Source organism: Festucalex cinctus, chromosome 7 (assembly GCF_051991245.1).
Source record: "Festucalex cinctus isolate MCC-2025b chromosome 7, RoL_Fcin_1.0, whole genome shotgun sequence".
NCBI classification, from domain to species: Eukaryota; Metazoa; Chordata; class Actinopteri; order Syngnathiformes; family Syngnathidae; genus Festucalex; species Festucalex cinctus.
In genome coordinates, this window is record NC_135417.1 from 7,125,536 (window position 1) to 7,143,691 (window position 18,156).

At 43.1% G+C, this 18,156-nt stretch overlaps 1 protein-coding gene across 4 annotated transcripts in view; it reads left to right on the top strand.

The window, feature by feature from the left end:
- Window positions 1-17,834, top strand: part of tars2 (threonyl-tRNA synthetase 2, mitochondrial) — a 30,183-nt gene extending 12,349 nt beyond the window's left edge. For 2 of the 4 annotated variants that reach the window (XR_013284182.1, XR_013284183.1), the window contains exons 10-11: window positions 620-2,404; window positions 7,603-7,751. Coding sequence is in view for 2 of the 4 variants with exons in the window: in XM_077525934.1 (XP_077382060.1) it covers window positions 6,414-6,485; window positions 7,603-7,769; window positions 7,843-7,957; window positions 8,555-8,676; window positions 9,420-9,531; window positions 10,432-10,496; window positions 10,580-10,658; window positions 10,797-10,946; window positions 11,590-11,688; window positions 12,495-12,664; window positions 12,739-12,901; window positions 13,959-14,096; window positions 14,288-14,365; window positions 15,303-15,403; window positions 16,033-16,134; window positions 16,218-16,290; window positions 16,601-16,715; window positions 16,806-16,948 (2,064 nt within the window). In the remaining 2 variants the exon portion in view is untranslated. Of the gene's footprint in view, window positions 1-619; window positions 5,208-6,238; window positions 6,486-7,602; window positions 7,770-7,842; window positions 7,958-8,554; window positions 8,677-9,419; window positions 9,532-10,431; window positions 10,497-10,579; window positions 10,659-10,796; window positions 10,947-11,589; window positions 11,689-12,494; window positions 12,665-12,738; window positions 12,902-13,958; window positions 14,097-14,287; window positions 14,366-15,302; window positions 15,404-16,032; window positions 16,135-16,217; window positions 16,291-16,600; window positions 16,716-16,805 lie in introns of those variants that run through there. The other 2 variants (XM_077525934.1, XM_077525933.1) reach the window with 2 other exon arrangements.
- Window positions 17,835-18,156: the final 322 nt, after the last annotated feature.

Here is an 18,156-nt window from a genome sequence, read left to right on the forward strand (position 1 = left end):
AAAAAAGGAAGTATATTTGTATCGGTTTCCGTTGCAGCAATTAGCATTCGAATATAGCTAAAGTTTCGTCATTATTCACATTCCTGGTGAAAACACTGGGAAAAAGAGCTTGTTGCAAAATGGCCACCTTCTCTGTTTATTTGTATTTTTTATTTTTATTTTTTTTAATAACTACCAATGCTTAAAGCCACCTCTTCAGGTCAGAAGCTGCATCAAAGCCTTCTGTATGCTCTTGCATTAAAAAAAAAAATCTCAAAATAAGGTGACTCGGACTCGGGTCCAAAAAAAGACTGATTGGGATATGGCCCTGTTTGATCTCTTATACTCTGCTGCCATCTGCTGGCCGTTTTTTGGAATATCTACCATTGCTATCTACAATTAAGCGACGTCTTTCGGTCAGAGGCTGACTTCTGTATGCTCTAGCATTAAAAATATATATATAAATAAGTTGCAATATTTAAAATAGAGTGTATTTATACGTTTTTGGGAGCAAATTAGTTAATGAAGGTTTTAGTCTGGTGAAAAATTGGCGAAATTATTTTTTAGTTTTCATTGATGAAGTTAACACTAGTTAGAATTTAGTGACTCTTTTTAATCACTTGTCCTCATCTTCTTCCAGCTTTGTCCTCTCTCCTGCACACCGTGACCAACTCAGCTCAGCCCACCCGAGCGTCCCCAGAAACGTCAGCATCAAAGACCCTGAAAGCGAAATCCACAGCGGGAAACGGTCTGAAGCGAGACACGCCGAGTAGGAACAGAGTCTGGGAAAAGATCCGTCAGCTGTCCCCGCCTCCCCCGCTCCCTCCCCCTCGCCTTGCAGCCGCCGCCCCTCCCCCCAGCCTCGAATCTAAAATCAACAGTTTCTTGCAGGGCAATCCCGGTTTCAGCCTGGCCTTGGGCGGCGGCGACGCCAGCCCCGACGGCGTGGACGGGACGCCGGTGCGCGACGAGGCCGCCGGCACCCCCACCCAAGACGAGATGATGGACGCGCCCGAGTCGCCGGGGTCCTCCGGCGGCAACGGCCTGTCGCCCACGGCATATCGCGGCGAGCCCTGGGACGCCGCGATCACGCCGTCGGGGAGCAACAACAGCGACGGCGTTTTCGCGTCCTCGCGCTTCGGCGGCGCCAAACGGAGCGACGGCGCCAGGAAGCGAGCGGCGTCAGCGGTGGCGCCCGGCGGCGAGCTCGCCAAGGCTAAGAAAGACGCACAACCCGGTCGGAGCGCGACGGCGGAAGGCAACGCCGGAGCGAAGGTGGAGCGTCATCTCTCGGTGGGTTCGGAGGAAGGTCCGAGCGGGAAAAAAGACGTCGTGTCTCCGGGCGAGGACGGAGGCGGATACCATCGCATTGAGACCCTGGTTTCCCCCTGTAGCGAGGGCGCGCCCATCCAGACGGTGGGCTATTCCAACCGGCCCGCCCCCGAGGGAGAGCGGATCGAGACTGTGGAGGGCATCCGCGTGATTGGCCGAGACTCTCGGCGGGGGGGCGGGGCCGGCGCTCGCTCTGGGGCGTCGCTGTGGTACGAAGAGGAGGAGTACATGGAGGCTCATTCGGCCGCCCCGCCTCCTCTTAGCGTCGGTGCGGATATGCCGCCGCCCCCTCACCATCTCATCACCCCTCCCCCTCTCCCACTCCCTCACCCACTCCCCCCTCCTCCCCCACCCCAAGTCCCATTCCAAATGCTCTACCACGCCGAGAGTCTGCAGACTCCTCCCCCTCCCCCCCTCCTACACCCGCCCCATTTCTTTAGCGCCCTCCCGACCGTCCCTCGCCCTCCCCCGCCCCCCATGTCTCCCGTGCCGCCGCCTCCCTCCTTGCCGCTCATGGTGGGCGGGCTTTTGTTACCCGTGGACCGGCGCAACCGCTCCTCGCCTCGCCCGCTCCTCTCGCTGTTAGGTGAGCCTCCCAAGCCGCCTCGAACCGGCACAGTCAAGGAGCCGTTCGCCGCCCGCCACACGCCCCCGATCCACCGCCCGGGCGCTCCCGGCGCGCCGCCGCCCCTCCTGGGCCGAGTGAAGGAGCCGGCGAAGCGGCACTCGACGCCGACGTCCCCCGCGGCGGACACCGCCACACCCCCCGGTCAGAACCCCCCGGCGAGTCCGGGCGGTCAACCCCGCAACCAGCCCCCCAGTCCTGTGCCCCTCCTGGCTCTGCCCACTCAGCGGCCCCCTCTGCTGGCGAGCCCCAACCTGCACAGACCGCCGCAGCGAGGCGGTGGCGGTGGGAGATTCCGCGGCAACAAACGTCCCGGCCAACCCTTCGCCGGCGGCGGCCCTTTCCACGGGCAGAAGAGACCCTTCCAGCCGCCGCGCTACTGAAGTGGGCCTGCTTTTGACGTGCTGAGTGGAGGGAAGCGAGCGCAAGCTAGCCTAAAAGCCGCCGCAGTGTGTGTTTGCCTTGCTGGTATGAGCCTCGATTATATTTACCTACTTTGAATCGTAACACTTGTGTGTGTGTGTGTGTGTGTGTGCGTAGTCAATTAAATCTTCAAAGAATGGTTTAGTCCACCATGTTGTATAAGCTTATCTCCAGACTCAGTTTGGCACATTTAGAGTTGAGATTAAACTAGCATCTAGGCTACACATCTTATTTTAATAATTCCTTAATGTGTTCATACATTTCATGGAAGCTCTCATTTCCTACACAGGGGGAAAAAAATGAAACACGACTTGTTCCAAAGTTGCTTTTTCCTCTCCTGAACGAATGCACGAATGTCATTGAAGTCACTTCCGCAATTTCCTGATGTAAATAACGGTTATCTCTTCGCGCTACGAATTTTCTCTTCCCCGACTTGCTTGTAAATATAAACGTGTGACTGACTTTTTTTTTTTTTTTTTTTTTCCCTCTTCAAATCTTGTAAAATCTGCTGCAGCTTGTCGCTACTGTGATGGAGGCCTTGGAAATGCTCATTTAGCGCCGAATGTTGGTTATATTTGTTCACTTTTGTTTATAATCCAGCACATGGCCAAGACAAAATAATGATGTATTTTAATTAGGGATGGGCATTCAAGAACAGTAAGATGGGAAATTCAGCGAGATTCATACAATAACTCCGATTTAAGCTATTCAGAGATTTTCACCTCCCATTAAAATTATATTTACCGTAAATGTATGATCATGCTCATCCCTAATTTTAATTTCTAACGTACATTGGCACCTTGAGATATGAGCGCCTTGACGACGATATGTCATCATTTGAACAAGCGGCAGTTGAGCAAATTGGGAACAATCAAAAAACAGGCTTCCAGATGTTTAATGCCGCTCCTAGTTGAAATGTATTGTCAAATTAGGCATAAAACAATAATTACACATTGTTTTACACTATAAATAACTCTGCCGCATGGGAGTCCCAGCTAGCTTAACGCTAAAATACATGGAAAACACTATTTACATGCTAGCAGTTGGCAAATTGTGAACAATCAAAAACCAGGTTTCCAGATGTTTAATGCCACTCCTATTTAAAATGTACTGTCAAATTAGGCATACAACAATAAGTGTTCTAAATTATACATAACTCTTCCTCATGGGAGTCCCAACTAGCCTAATGCTAACATACATGGAAAACGCTATTTACATGCTAGCAGTTGGCAAATTGTGAACAATCAAAAACGAGGCTTCCAGATGTTTAATGTCACCCCCAGTTGAACTTTACTGTCAAATTAGGCATAAAACAATAATTACACGTTTTGTTTTACACTATACATATCTCTGCCTCATGGGAGTCCCAGCTAGCTTAACGCAGACATACATGGAAAACACTATTTACATGCTAACAGTTGGCATCAATGGTTGCAATTTTAGAAAACTTTAAGCAACAAATATTCAAAATAAATAGTGGCCTGCTTGTGTAACAATATTTAGTGGCTTTGTTTTCTCTGTCCTCTCCTAAAAGTGACAATTAGAGCATTTTGCTGAGTCAGTCGTAGTAAAATTTTCATATTGCTGTACTGTCTCATGTGGCCGAGGTGGCCACACCACGGAGCAGCCAAATTAATTGGATTGCCAAAATTGAAATGGTTTAATTATTTACTCTAGTTATTACTATAACGTGTTTTACAATATTAGAAAACAAAGAAAAAAACTGGAACGGACAAATAGCATTTCCATTCATTTCAGCGTCACGGGACAAATTCCGCTCACATCTCAAGGCACCAGCGTACTCGTTTGCCAGAGTGCGCTACAAGCTAGCGCGGTGGATGGAAAGCATTAAAATGGGGTGTGTTCTGCGAGTACTTTTGAGGAGCTTCCTGCATGTCCTGACTTGAATAAAATCCAGAGTTTCAAATCAAAGTGGGGGCGGGAGGGATGATTTTATTCACTCTTGAATAAATAGCGCTTTGTAGCTAATGTGCGCATCTTTTTCCTGGCTAGCTGCCGTTTTTTTGGCCTGTATAACTAGGAGGAGACCAAATTCAAGATGTCAACATCGTGGTGAAGAAACACTTTTTTTTTTTTTGTTTTTTTTTTTTTTGCATTGACCAGGATTGTTCTGACTGTTATTTTGAATATTTGAGTTGTCATTTTATCATATCGCCCTCGTCTCTTCACTGTCTTTAAATGACTTCTGCGTCCGAGAGCCCGTGAGCTCGCCATCCTTTCTTTGCAGGATTAGAGGCTGCCTCGCAGTCGTCCACATTGAACATACTGTCAAAATGTGACGTGCGCATAACTGGCGTCACTGCTGTCACCTTATTTACATTCAACGCAATTTATCTTCTAACAACCAACCGCATTTCCTCAAATAATGGCCGCCAGGCACGTTATTCACCAGATAAATAAATGCGTCTCTCAAATACGACACCATGGGCATTTGAATTCTGTTGCTAACCAAAACGGCAGCACTGTCAATCACGTAGTCTTGGGACTGGATTGAAATGTGTACGCAATTTAGATTTTTGATTTATGTGATGTTTCCCCTCTGCAGCGTACGGTTTACGTTTCTTCATAATTCTTTTTTTTTTTTTTTTTACTTACATAGGAACATATATCAGGCATGTTAAATATACAACTGAAGGCCTCCCTACCGCCGACATCAGTCAAATAACCATCGTCCCCAGCCACTATATGAGGAAATGCGCTTTATCGTGCTCACGTGGATGTTTCAGTTTTCTACACTGTTGAACGTGTTTATTTTCTGGTTTCTGTAGTTTATTTGGTTCTCTCAGCTTAGTTGTTGTCACACTAAAAAATAGCAAACTCTCTCCTTGCTACTTGGTCTAAGAAATTTGATAAAAACGTGGATGGTTGTGAAAAGTTTCATCAAAGATGCTGTATCACCAGTGGTGGAGTGTCCAATCCTTTCTAGTGACACCACATGCACACAATTTTTCCTCATTGTATACATTATTCTGAATCATTATTATTTAAAATGTATTCTTTTCCCACTGTATTCCACACATCACTTGGTTATTTCCGGCACAATTTGCTGCAAGTAGTCAGGTTTTGTATGTGTTTACTAAAGACTTAAAAGTTGAGAACCACACACAGAAAAATAACAAATAGGCACTGTCTTATTGTTGAGCCATCCATAATTTTATTCATAATGTTTCATGGGAAAATCACAAACAAAACCTTTTTTTTTCCCTTGCATGCGAGTTGTAACAACACAATACTGCTTTCACCATGTTCAGTAGTGTACTTTTTTTTTTTTTTCTTTTTTTTTTTCAAAATCTACCTGATTGATTCCAAGTAGATTCTACTTGTTTTTATTTCATAAACGGTTCTTGATACACGTCAAACGTCTTATCCACGATATCGGACGTTTTATGGTTTAATTATCACGCTTGGGAAGACCGTGTGATGCAGCTAAGATCATAATTCTGCCACGGCGAAATCCATCGTGTTCTTGTTGGGGTGACGTCACTAACCCGGAACAAGCAATGCATACGGCTTTTGCGCCATCGTGTGTTCAAAGTCGGGCACAACACTACCACCCTTTATCCAATAGTTTATCATTTCCCCCAAGCATGGGGAAAATTTCCTTCAAATAGTTGGCTAGTACCCGCCTGGATTATTTTGCTATCTTACCCATTTGGAGCTGCATTTTAAATGCACGTTATGACGATTCGTAAATTATAATCACTCGTCATAACCGCAAAACAGATGTGTACGTTTTTATTTGTATTTAATGTTTTTATTCACGCCATACTACAAACCAAAACGCGGCTTTTGAGCTAACATTTATTTTCCAGCTAAATTTTCAGTCTGCCGTCGCCTGTTTACACGCTCACGTGCAGATACAACGCAGAGTACGCGCTCGTGTTACCTCGCGAACGCGCACGTCGTGACGTCACAGCTCGTCTTGTTCCGGGATCATGGCCGCGCGCTGCGAGTTTGGTGAAAAGTGGCTTTGGCTGTAGAATGGAGGATATGAGGTGAACGCTCGCTCCCCCCACTCGCGTGCGTTTTTGAGATGGCGGCGACGCAACTGTTTCGGCCGCTGGTCCGGCAGGCGAGCGCCCGAGCGTACAGGAAGTACAGCAAGGTGCGCAAGTGTTTTGGTTTCCCTGCTGTTAGCATGAGAAGCTAACGTTAGCATGCAGGTCGAGCTGTGATGTCACGTAATTGTGGGCGGCTGCACTTTTCTCATTCAAGACAAGTTTTACTACGCCTCTTAAAACACTATCATGTATTAGACTAGTTTCAGAATTAACTACAAAAGTAACTTCAAAAACACTACTGTCGTTGTTTTAGCTTTATGTAGCAGCTTGCAGACATTTGGGATAAAAATTACTTTTGCGAGATAAACATTTGCACATTCGCAGCATCGTGACACTGATATTTGATCAACTTGGTTGTTAATAAAAAGCACCAACGTATTTTTGGAGCAACGCCATCAGTACCCTTCAGTTATATCGTGCACTTTTTTTTTTTTTTTTTTAAGTCAAAGTGCTAGAATGTTGATTCTTAACAATGCGTTAAAAAAAAAAAAAAAAACTAAACTAATTTGCAATTTGATGCTCGTCTTGACTGGTCTGAGCTAAGTCGATCTTTAAAAGAGCAGGAAAAAATCATTTACAGTACATTGAAGAGAAGTTATTGGATCACTACACTTCAGTTTAATAGTCACACTTGATTTCAAACATATTGCACTTTGGTGAATCTTTTCACACCAATTTATTAGGTACATGGGGTTTTATTTGAGGGAAAGTGTCAGAAATAATTTTGGTACTTTTTTGTGTGTGTGTGTGTGTGTGTGTGTGTGTGTGTGTGTGGATTGTAGTGCAGAATATACCCAAACATGTTTGATAGACGTATTCAGAATAATGGAACTCTGTTGTAATATGACAATTATAGGTAGTATATTATAGGTAAGTCCATGAACATCAAGCTGAATCCCAGATAACTTTTGTTCCATTTAATAAGCACGCTTGGCTCTATTTTAGGTAAAAGGATGACTAGACAAAGTCTACGCAAGGTGTTTTACTGCATGCTATTGTCTTTATGTTTTTGGGTCTTCTGTTATGCTAATGCAATATATAGGTTAGCGATTTAGCAATTAAAAGTTTGGACAGTTGTAAACTAGTGCAATTTAACTGTTTTGATTGTTGAAATGATTTCTTAATGTCACCCTCCTCATATGAACATTTCCTTGTTTCCAGGCGTGTCCGGCATTGCCAGAGCGAGTGCGAGTCTTTGAGTCTCTCCGAGAGCAGAAGAGGAGAGTTGAGCTTTCCGAAAAGCGCATCAGTGTCCACGTAGGTGGTGACCAGTTTGTGAAAGGGACCGCCGGGGTCACGACGCCTCTTGCCGTCGCGCAGAGTGTTCGGTACATGCTCAATAAGAAGTTTGATGGATTTGTTTTATACGCACCTTTTGTTAACCGCATTTCCCCCTTGCAGTGAGAAAGGAGCCTTGGTGAGCAAGGTGAACGGGGAGCTGTGGGATCTTGGGCGTCCCCTAGAGGCTGACTGTCAACTGCAACTTCTCGGCTTTGACTCGCTCGAGGGAAGACAGGTAAAAACATTTTGCGTATTTTAGTTCTGTCTTGCAATCAAAAGTAATTCACGACATGCACGAATATGACGATTCATTATAATCAAGCACTTAATATCGGAGTTTGTGAACTCTATCGCGATACATGATTTATTCCCATTTTCCACAGTCATCTCTACTGCCTGACCTGTTGTCAATTTATTGTGAACAGTAGCTGAACGTAAGCAATAGTTGAAGTTGTTGGTTAACTATGCATCTGTTGGTGCTTTTGTGGTACTCGTGTCAAAAAATTTTTTTCTTCCTAGTGATACTTTTTCTCCTCCCCATCTAAGCATCTTGTTATTCCCTCTACTGACAACAGATGGTGCTGCTGTAGACAAAAACTTTGATCTCCAGCCGGCTACTTAGAACTGAACAGCTGAGATTGACGTGTTTTATTTACATCGCTGGTATAATTTACTTGTCCCGTTTTTACATATAACTTCTCCATTCAAACATCCGGATTTAATAGCTTTGACTTTGACGCAGAATGTTTTCAATTTTGAATGATTCCACTCAACTCTACTTAGTTTATACGTTTATATTGTTAAATTTTTTGTTTTTGTTTTTTTGTCTTAGGCAGCATGGCAAACGGGGGCGTGCGTGCTGGGTGGAGTGCTGCAGAAGGAGTTTGGTGCCAGGGTGTATCGGCAAGGAGCGTCGGAGCTTGGCCTTTACTGCGACCATGCGTTGGACTACGGGTGAGAAACTGGACTACAATATGGGAAGTGCAAAAACAAATAGAATACCAGTCAGTGTAAAACTTAAAGGGGCTGTCTGCCGGTTTCACTCAGGAAATTGCACTTTTTAAATGCAGGATTTAAACAAACTACTTTTCAATTTATAGATATGGGCTTTTTTTCTATCATTTTACTTTAAATAGTGAAGTAAGAAATTGAATTGGTTGTTCATTCTGAACACAACCACATCCTCGTTTGTAAGCGGGTGTGCACACTTATGCAACAATGTGAGTTGTTCAGTTTTATAGCCCCTTTTTTTTGTACTGACTCTGATTATAGGCTCAATTAATGGTGTCAATAAGTTTGTGCAATTATATATAAAGTTTTTTTTTTTTTATATCCCAAAAAAACAACTTTTGAACAGGGGTGTGTAGACTTTTTATAGCCACTCTATACTGAGGTCCTACATGACAATTGAGATTGACAGCAATTCAAATTGAGTTTTTGAAGGTGTATATTATTTACGGCATCGTCAGAACTAATTTTCAGTTTGTGGAGTTTTACATCGATCTGAGCTTGTTGTCTTGAAACATTTGCTCAAGTCAATTCAGGTCAAGTCAGCCATGTGACAGGCTAATACGTTTGTTTTAGCCAAGATATCTTCTTCTTTCACCATAACCCCCCCTCCCCCCCCCGACATTCCTCCACCCTCTTGTCAAATATCCGTTTTGTCTTTTTGACGTCGCTTCCCTTTTTGCTGACAGCGCCACCTTGTCCCTGAGTGACGTGGAAGAACGTTGCGAGGCGGCCGCTGCCCTCAAGCTGCCTCTGAGCCGGCTGGAACTCGACGTGCGGGAGATGAGCGAGCTCTTCCAGGTTGGTACGCTTCCATTAGTCATTTGAAGAACATAATCTACTAACTGAATGTTAATATTGTTTGAGAGAAGAGAGATCCCACCTCTGTGGCAGTAATGGAGCTTGTGGAAGAAATTGCCACAAGTATAGATAACAAAGAATTTACAGTTGGGTTTTTTATAGATAAAAAAAATAAATAAATTATTACGATAGAGCATAACATATTAATGGAAAAGCTGGAAAGATATTGCATTAGATGTCTGTCATATAGATGGATTAAGAGCTATGTAGATGATAGAAACCAGTATGTGCAATACTGCGGCCGATTTAGCAGCTAATTTGCTAACGTAGCTAAACAACACAGCAACACTTGCGTTACATCATGTCCTTTTTATAAAAGTGTCTTAATGTTCTTGGACCGATAGTTGATTGGTTTATCGTTTATCCAAACGCTCGTTTTCGGCCTCCACGACATTGAAGCCCATTAACACTGCACCATTAATTTCCTGCCACGGGGTGGGCGTGTTCAGAGAAAGTCACGTGATGACAGGACCACTGTTGAGCCCTTTTCGCACTGCACTCACTCAGTGTGAAGGCTTCGCACGGCAGTGAGGGATGTAACGATAACGGCAATATCGTGACATTGTGATCTTAGAATTGCCACAATATTGTCGACATGTCAAGCTATTAAATGCAAAATCAGGTTGATTTCCATTTGTGCAGTTCTAGCACCCTCTGGTGGCTAGTTTTTTACTGCAGTTTAATTTTCACAAGGCATTTTTGGCCCTTCTATGAATATAAACCGAGTCAATATGTGGAGGAACTCAATGTGTGCTTACATTAGTAAGTGCCTCAATATTTAGTGTTATTGGAGTTATTTAACCTGTGACATTTGATGAGCCTTTTGTGTATTCGTTTCAGGACGACATGCTGAGATTGCGGCTTGGACGGGAGGACATGAACGGCCCCACCGTTACAGTATACAGGCACGTGTGTACACACGCATACACAAACTTGTGTCCCATCAACACGCCGGAATGACTCTTTCCAATCATGTTGCGTGACACAGATGTGGAGACAGCGTTGGCCTGTGTCATGGGCCCCTCCTCCCGCACACTGGCCTCCTCAGGGTCTTCAAGATGATCCAGGTACGTTCTCTTCTCATTAGTGATAAATTTTGGTCATTCATTCATTGCCCGAATTGTTCCTGCTCGTGGGCGTGCATGCTGGAGCCTATCCCAGTGAATGATCACGTGAATCTGCTTGTCTGCTTTTCACCCCCTTAGGTGTCATCCGTGACCTTGGCCGATCAGAGCGAGTGCCCGCCGGGTTTGATGCGTCTGTTGGGCGTGGCCTTTCCCGGACAGAAGGATAAGGACGAGTGGGAGAGGGAGCAGGAGGAGGCGCGCAGGAGGGACCACAGACGCATCGGCACGGTAAGATCAACTGGATCAGAGCCATCGCGAAGAGAGAGTTCGGCCAACTTGGTTTCACAGAAGGGTAACAAGATGGCGTCCATATGTCATGTGACCAGCAGTTGACCAATCACAGCGAAGTACTCTAGGCTATATCTATTACATCAATTTCAACTAGCTTCCTCATCAAGCTATTGGTGAGCGTAGTACTTTATGCTGTGATTGGTCAACTGCTGGTCACATGACATTCTTACCAAAAAATAATCCTGATGATTATTATTATTATTTTCCATAATTGAGCAGCCCAACAAGTCATCATTCAGGCCATTAAAAAAAAAAAAAAATGTAATCCTTTGATTTGCAAAATCAAACTTCGAGTCGCCTACCTGTGTTTCCTGTCCGAAAAATCAATTGGCCACGCACGCACATGCGCAGTGCGCTGTTCTAAAAATAGCAGTTTTGTCAACTGCCCTAAGGAAGCACTGAGGTGCTATGATGACTCACTTGAATTCTGGGCTGCAATATGATTGGCTGCCACTTAATGACATTTCCATGCCTTTCAATGGGAACTGAGGTTTTGAGATTAAGGCACCATTCCATGAGAATACTTAGAAGAGGAAAAGAAAACGTTTTGTCGTGAGTATGACATCGTTTTTTTTGCCAGGCCCAGGAGTTGTTCTTCTTCCATGACGTCAGTCCCGGAAGCTGCTTCTTCCTCCCGAAAGGAGCGCACGTGTACAACACCCTCGCCGACTTCATCAGGGTGAGTTCTTTTCTCCAAAGTTTGCTTGCACCCCCTGCTGTTGTATCCCAACCACTGCTGCGAACAAGAAGGCATTGCTGTTTTCCATTAGCAGTTAGCATGCCATGCTCGTTAGTAGTTTCCATCAGGGTTATTATAGTTTTGGATTTTTTATTTATTTTTTGCTAGTTTTTATTTTTTTTTTGTGTTTTTTTGTTTTATTAGTTAGTTTTTTTTTGCATTAGTTTTCAGGGTGGTTTTGTTAGTTTTTATTAGTTTTAGTTATTTAATAATTAGTTTTTTTCTATTTATTTAAAAAATTTTTTAGTATTACACACCACAACATTTAGAGATTTGAACTGTCACAAAAGGAAAAAAAATGTCTTAAAGGGATGCTTGACTCATTGAGACATTTTCAGCAGTAAAAAAGTTAAGATTTTGTCCATTATTAATTTGATAACTACATTATTTTTTATGTACAATTATTACCTTTAAAAAGTACTTTTTCTACTTGCTGTCGACTAAAGATGACATAAACTGTGCTGAGGAAGTAGATAACGACCAATCATGGCACAGTTTGCTGACCAAACCCACAAAGCAGTTGAGTCGTGATTGGCTGTTAACTACTTCCTCAGCACAGGTGATGTCATCATCAGTCGACAGCAGGGTTATATAGTTTGGGAATTTTTCATTTTAGTTTTTATTTCATTTTGAGTTTTTTTTTTTTCTTTTTTCTTTTTTTTTCTTTTAATTCGTTTTCAGGGTGGTTTTGTTAGTCTCCAGTTCTGTCACGCACACGTACGCAATCCTTCCTCCCACCTCGGCAGAGCGAGTACCGACGGCGAGGCTTCGCTGAGGTCATCACGCCGACTCTGTACAGCACGGCATTGTGGGAGCGCTCGGGCCACTGGGAACACTACAGCGACAACATGTTCACCGTCACCTCGGAGGGTTCTCAGACCTACGCGCTCAAGCCCATGAATTGCCCCGCCCACTGGTACACACGCACGCACGCACTCACACTCCTCATCCTCAGAGCGTAATCTGGACGTTTGCCGTCTTGCATTTCAGCTTGATGTTCGAGCAGCGCGTGCGCTCGTGGCGGGAGCTTCCGCTGCGCTGGGCCGACTTCGGGGCGCTGCATCGCAACGAGCTCTCGGGCGCGCTCGGGGGTCTCACCCGCGTCCGCAGATTCTGCCAGGACGATGCTCACATCTTCTGCACCCCCGAACAGGTACAAGTATGATCTTTTTTTTTTTTTTTTTTTTTTTTTAATTCCTTTAAATTATATAATATGTTTAATGCCTTCCCAAAAAGATCTGTAATTGCGCATAGTGGCCACAAGATGGCGGCACATCACTTTTTCTTGATGTATTTTATTTAGACAAGGCTTATTTGATTTATTTCTAATTTTATTATTTATTTTTTATTTTTTTAAATTTCATTAAATTATGTAATTACCATAATGTTTGATTCCTGCCCAAAAAGCCCTGTAGTTGCCCGTCGTGGCAGATGCGGCACAGCACTTTAAAAAAACAACAACAATTTATTGTATTTATATTTATTTAGACAAGGCTTACTTTATTTAGTTATAATTTTATTTACATTAAATTATGTAATTGTTTGATGCCAGCCCGAAAAGTTCTGTAATTGCCCATAGTGGCCCCAAGATGGCGGCACACCACTTTTTTTTTTTTTCTTATTTTATTAATTTTTATTTAGACAAGGCTTATTTATTTATAATTTTATCATTTATTTTTTCTTATTTATTGTTTTATTATATAATTGATTTTATTTATTTACACGATGCGATCAGAAATGGTCCCTTGTCCAAGATAGTGGAACTAATAATAATTAGTCATAATCTATTTTATCATCCAGTTTGACAATTTATCTTCCTGTCCATCTCTAATATGATCATAACATTTGCTGAGAAAACCCAATCAAATCTTGGCCTAGTACACAAAACCTTTTTCTATTCCGACACGACACACGTGGGATCATATTACAGTGATTTTTAGATGGTCAACACTAATAATAATTTGCGAGACATTCCAGCTGGATGAATGCGGCGCTTTGTCCTGCTCTGACCTCACACTTCAACATGTGCTGTTACACTGCGTGTAATCCTGTATGGTCCATGTTAATGTAGCAATATTGTGTGGGCCTTGCAAAATAAGTCAAGATCTAGTAAAATGGCTGCTATTGAAAGGGTGCTCCAATGAAAATGGCTGTGACTCAAAAAGTTAAGTTTTTTTTTTTTTTTTTTTTTTTTTTTTCATCCCTCCCAGCTGGAAGACGAGATTGTGGCTTGTTTGGACTTTGTGCGGAGCGTTTATCAAGTGTTTGGGTTTTCCTTCCACTGCCTCCTTTCCACACGTCCCACCCCCTGCCTCGGGGAGCCCGCGCAGTGGGACCACGCCGAGCAGGTATGAAAGACGTCGTTGACGTCAACATCAAACCAAGCTTGCCTTATCAAGCTTACCGTGCCGATGTTTATCTCAAAGCAGCGTTTAATGGAGTGCGACTTAAATGCGCGCACGCCCTTGACAAGGCGTCGCGAGGTATCAAACCGGCGACTCGATTAACGGTCTCCGATTTGCTGGCTTTGTTTGTGCAGCAGTTGGAGCGCAGCCTGCAGCAGTTTGGCGAGCGGTGGGAGTTGAACCCGGGGGACGGGGCCTTCTATGGGCCAAAGGTGAGGGAGGCCGTCCGGCAAAAAATATTTTCCTTTATTTTGTTGCTCCAACATGACTACTTTGATTCAGGAAATGAGATTTTGTTCCTAGCTATTAACTCATTTGCTCCCCAAAACGTATAAATATGTTCTATTTTTAATGTTTTAAGTGTCCCAAAGACGTAATTATTTTTTTGTTCGTTTTTTTTTCTACTTTGGTGCAGCCTAACTGCAGAGAACGGGTGAGGCAATGGTAGTAATTACAAAAACGGCCAGCAGGTGGCAGCAGAGTATAATAGATCAACCATGTTGAAAACAAGCTATTTTCCTCACAATTCCAAACATATTTGTGAATAATGATGAAACTTAGCTATATTCTCATGCCAATCGCTGCAAAACAGAGAAATATACTTATTTTTTTTTCCTGATGAAAGAAGAGACTAATCTTTCTTTTGATAGGTTCCATGTTTTAATAGCAATAGAACACAATAATCTGTGGGCCTTGCAAAATCAGTCCAAATCCAGTAAAACAGCCGAGAGCGAAGGGGGTTGTTGCTTCAGTCAAACTGGCTGCCAGTCAATGAGTTACTTTGTGCACCACAATTGTCAGCGATCAGACTGAAATGTGTTCATTTTTGGGAATTAAGTAAAAGATTTTGGAAAATTAAATGACAAGTCATAGAAAACTTGTTTTAAAAAAAAAAAAAAAAAAAGTGTACGAATTTTAAAACTCAGGTGTCCAGGTAGAAAAAGTTGAGTCAGGTCAAGTCAGGGTGCGCTTACAACAAACACAGGCGCTCCATCAAAACAAACATTCTTCGCTCCGCGTCCAGTTGGGGTGTGTTAAGCAGCAAATTAGCGACATCCGCTCCAGTCTGGTGCACGCTCATTTTATGCCCGACAAAAATGGAATTAGTCCCGCACCTGTGACCACACCCCTTTTCCCCAAACGCTGCAGATTGACATCCAGATCCGAGACGCGATTGGCCGGCAGCACCAGTGCGCCACCATCCAGTTGGACTTTCAGCTGCCAATCAGATTTGACCTTCAGTATGTGGGGTACGTTGGAGAACATGAACACATTTGCTCCCAAAAATGTATAAATATTTTCTATTTTGGAATGTTTTAAATGTCCCAAAGACGTATTTATACATTTTTTTTTATGTTTCTTTAATGCTAGAGCGTACAGACGGCTTTGATGCAGCCTCTCAACTGCAGAGAACGGTTTCAGAAATGGTAGTTATTACACAAACGGCCAACAGGTGGAAGCAGAGTATAAGAGATCAACCAGGGCCATGTTGACAAAAAGCGCAATTACAATTCTAAATAGCTTTGTGAATAATGATGAAACTTAGCTATATTCTAATGCTAATTGATATAAATATGCTTTTTTTTTCTCCTGATGGAAGAAGAGATTCAAATCTTTCTTTTGGTAGTTTCCATGTTTTTTTTGTTTTTTTAAGCAATATAACACGATGTTTTGTGGGCCTTGCAAAATCAGTCCAGTAAAACAGCCGGTAGCAAAGGGGGTTGCTTCAGTCAAAATGGCTGCCAGTCACTGAGTGAATTCACTCTGAGATCAACTTGAGCTGCCACAATTTGGGATCAATTAGTCATATGAAAGACGGGAAATACATTTTTCTGTATGAGAAATATTGTTGCCGTTTTTTGTTTTTTTTTTGCCTCAGGCGAGACGGCCGGCCGCATCGTCCGGTGATGATCCACCGCGCGGTGTTGGGTTCGCTGGAGAGGATGATGGCCATCTTGGCTGAGAACTTTGGAGGCAAATGGTGAGACGATGACGACGACGCGAGTCGGGTTATTTCGGTTGAGATGAGTTTTTTGTCACCATTTGTTGTCGGGCCCTCCAAAGGCCGTTTTGGTTGTCTCCGGCGCAGATCATGGTCGTCCCCGTCGGCAGCAGTTGCGAGTTGGCCGCCAAGCAGGTCAGTGTCAACTTTGCACTCATTTTTTGTCATACAGTCCATCTTTTTCATTTTAATTCAATTTTATTCATTATTATGAGATTACTATCAATGACTTAAAAGATGCAGCCACATTTTTATTGGTTTAGCATTTTTTATTTTTTCCACTTAAGAGTACAGAATATTTTATTTTACATTTAGAACAGATATAAAATTTGTGATTAAACGTGAGTTAACTATTGAAGTCATGCAATTAATTGCGATTAAAAATTGGAATTCCCTGACCCCGCGAGTTGTCTCACTTGAAGTCCAATGTTTGTGTTGTTGGAAGTTGGTTGAGCAGTTTCGCGAAGCTGGCTTCATGGCGGACTTGAACGAAGACGCCGGCGCCACCTTAAGTAAGAAGATCCGCTCCGCTCAGCTGGCACAGTACAACTACACGTTTGGTAAAGACAGCGTGACCCCGTTCTCTCTTTTTTTTTTTTTTTTTTGTTTTTGTTTTTTTGTTATGATGACACGTTTGTTTTTGCTCCCAGTGATTGGCGATCAGGAGCGCGAGAGTGGCACCGTGAGCGTTCGGAGTCGAGGTGGCCAGCAGCTGGGCAGGAAGGCCGTTGGCGAGGTTCTGACCAGCCTTTCGCAACTGCGAGACTCCAGGAGTAACCACGACCACTTTTAAACTTGTGACGGGCGATAGGGCTGCATCTGTGTGGAAAAAAGCGTGTAAACGGCGACAAATCTTCATCCTTCAGATACTTGGACAAAATCATGGCATAGAAAAGTTATTAGGCGATTATGGGAAGTAATTTTGAATTGTAAAAAATAGCACATCTGTGACCTGTTTGTTGTCAAAATAATGTATGAGTCTCAGGATAAATGTGTAATGCAAACCAATGTTAATTTAGTGTGTTGTCCTTCAGCTGGGAAACTTCAATTTCCAATAGAACATCAATTTGTTTTTTGGGGTCCATTAATGTTTGGTTTTTTTCCACTCGTAAATCTCAATGCTGTTGTGAGGTCACTGATGATGTGTTCGCTAAATATGCACCCCCTCCTTCTCTCAGGCCGCGTCATGCTGTGAGAATAAAGAAGCGGCTTCCCTTTCAAAGAGTGGAAGAAAGGGAGGATGCTGGCAGAGGAGGATTTGACTAAAATAGGACTTGGAGCAACTAGCGGCGTGTTTTCATGTGTGTTTTGGTGGGAAGTGCCAAGTCAAGGTACAGGTCAAAATGATTGGATGCTTCTTTCTTTTTTTAATTGAGGGAGGGCAACAGGATGGAAAAGACATGAGTCACAACACAAGGGTGGACTTTTGAACAAAGCCTGCTGCGGAAAAATCAACGCCGAGTGCGTCTGTCGAGTTCTTCCGGAGCGGAAAGGATCAGAATGTCTGTGACACACCTGAACACTTTGACCTTTACTTGACACGGCTCCAACAAGAGACTAAATTTAGGTACTTTTGGGAATTCTGTCACGTACAGTGGTGCCTTGAGATATGACTTTCCTCAAAACTCTTGTACCACAAATATTTCCCTGTTGAAAAATGAATAGAAAAGCAAAATGTTTGTTATTTAAGTGACAAATGGTTCAGTTTGGCCACCAGAGGGCAGCAGAATAAAATGTACAGACTGAAATTGTAAAAAAAAAACGTAAATAAAGCTAAGAATATAAACGCAAAATATATTGAATACATAAAATCAAACCGGAGCTAACTTAGTTAGCGCTGCTGTACTGACGTCAGCGGCAAGCGTGAGGTTGCTTCAATCTTTATTTTTATTTTTTTTACCACTCTTAAAGTGTCATGCTTTTATATTTTTTAGGTTTATTTACGTTTTTACAATTTTAGTTAATAAATTTTATTTTGAACAATTTTAAACGGACAATTCC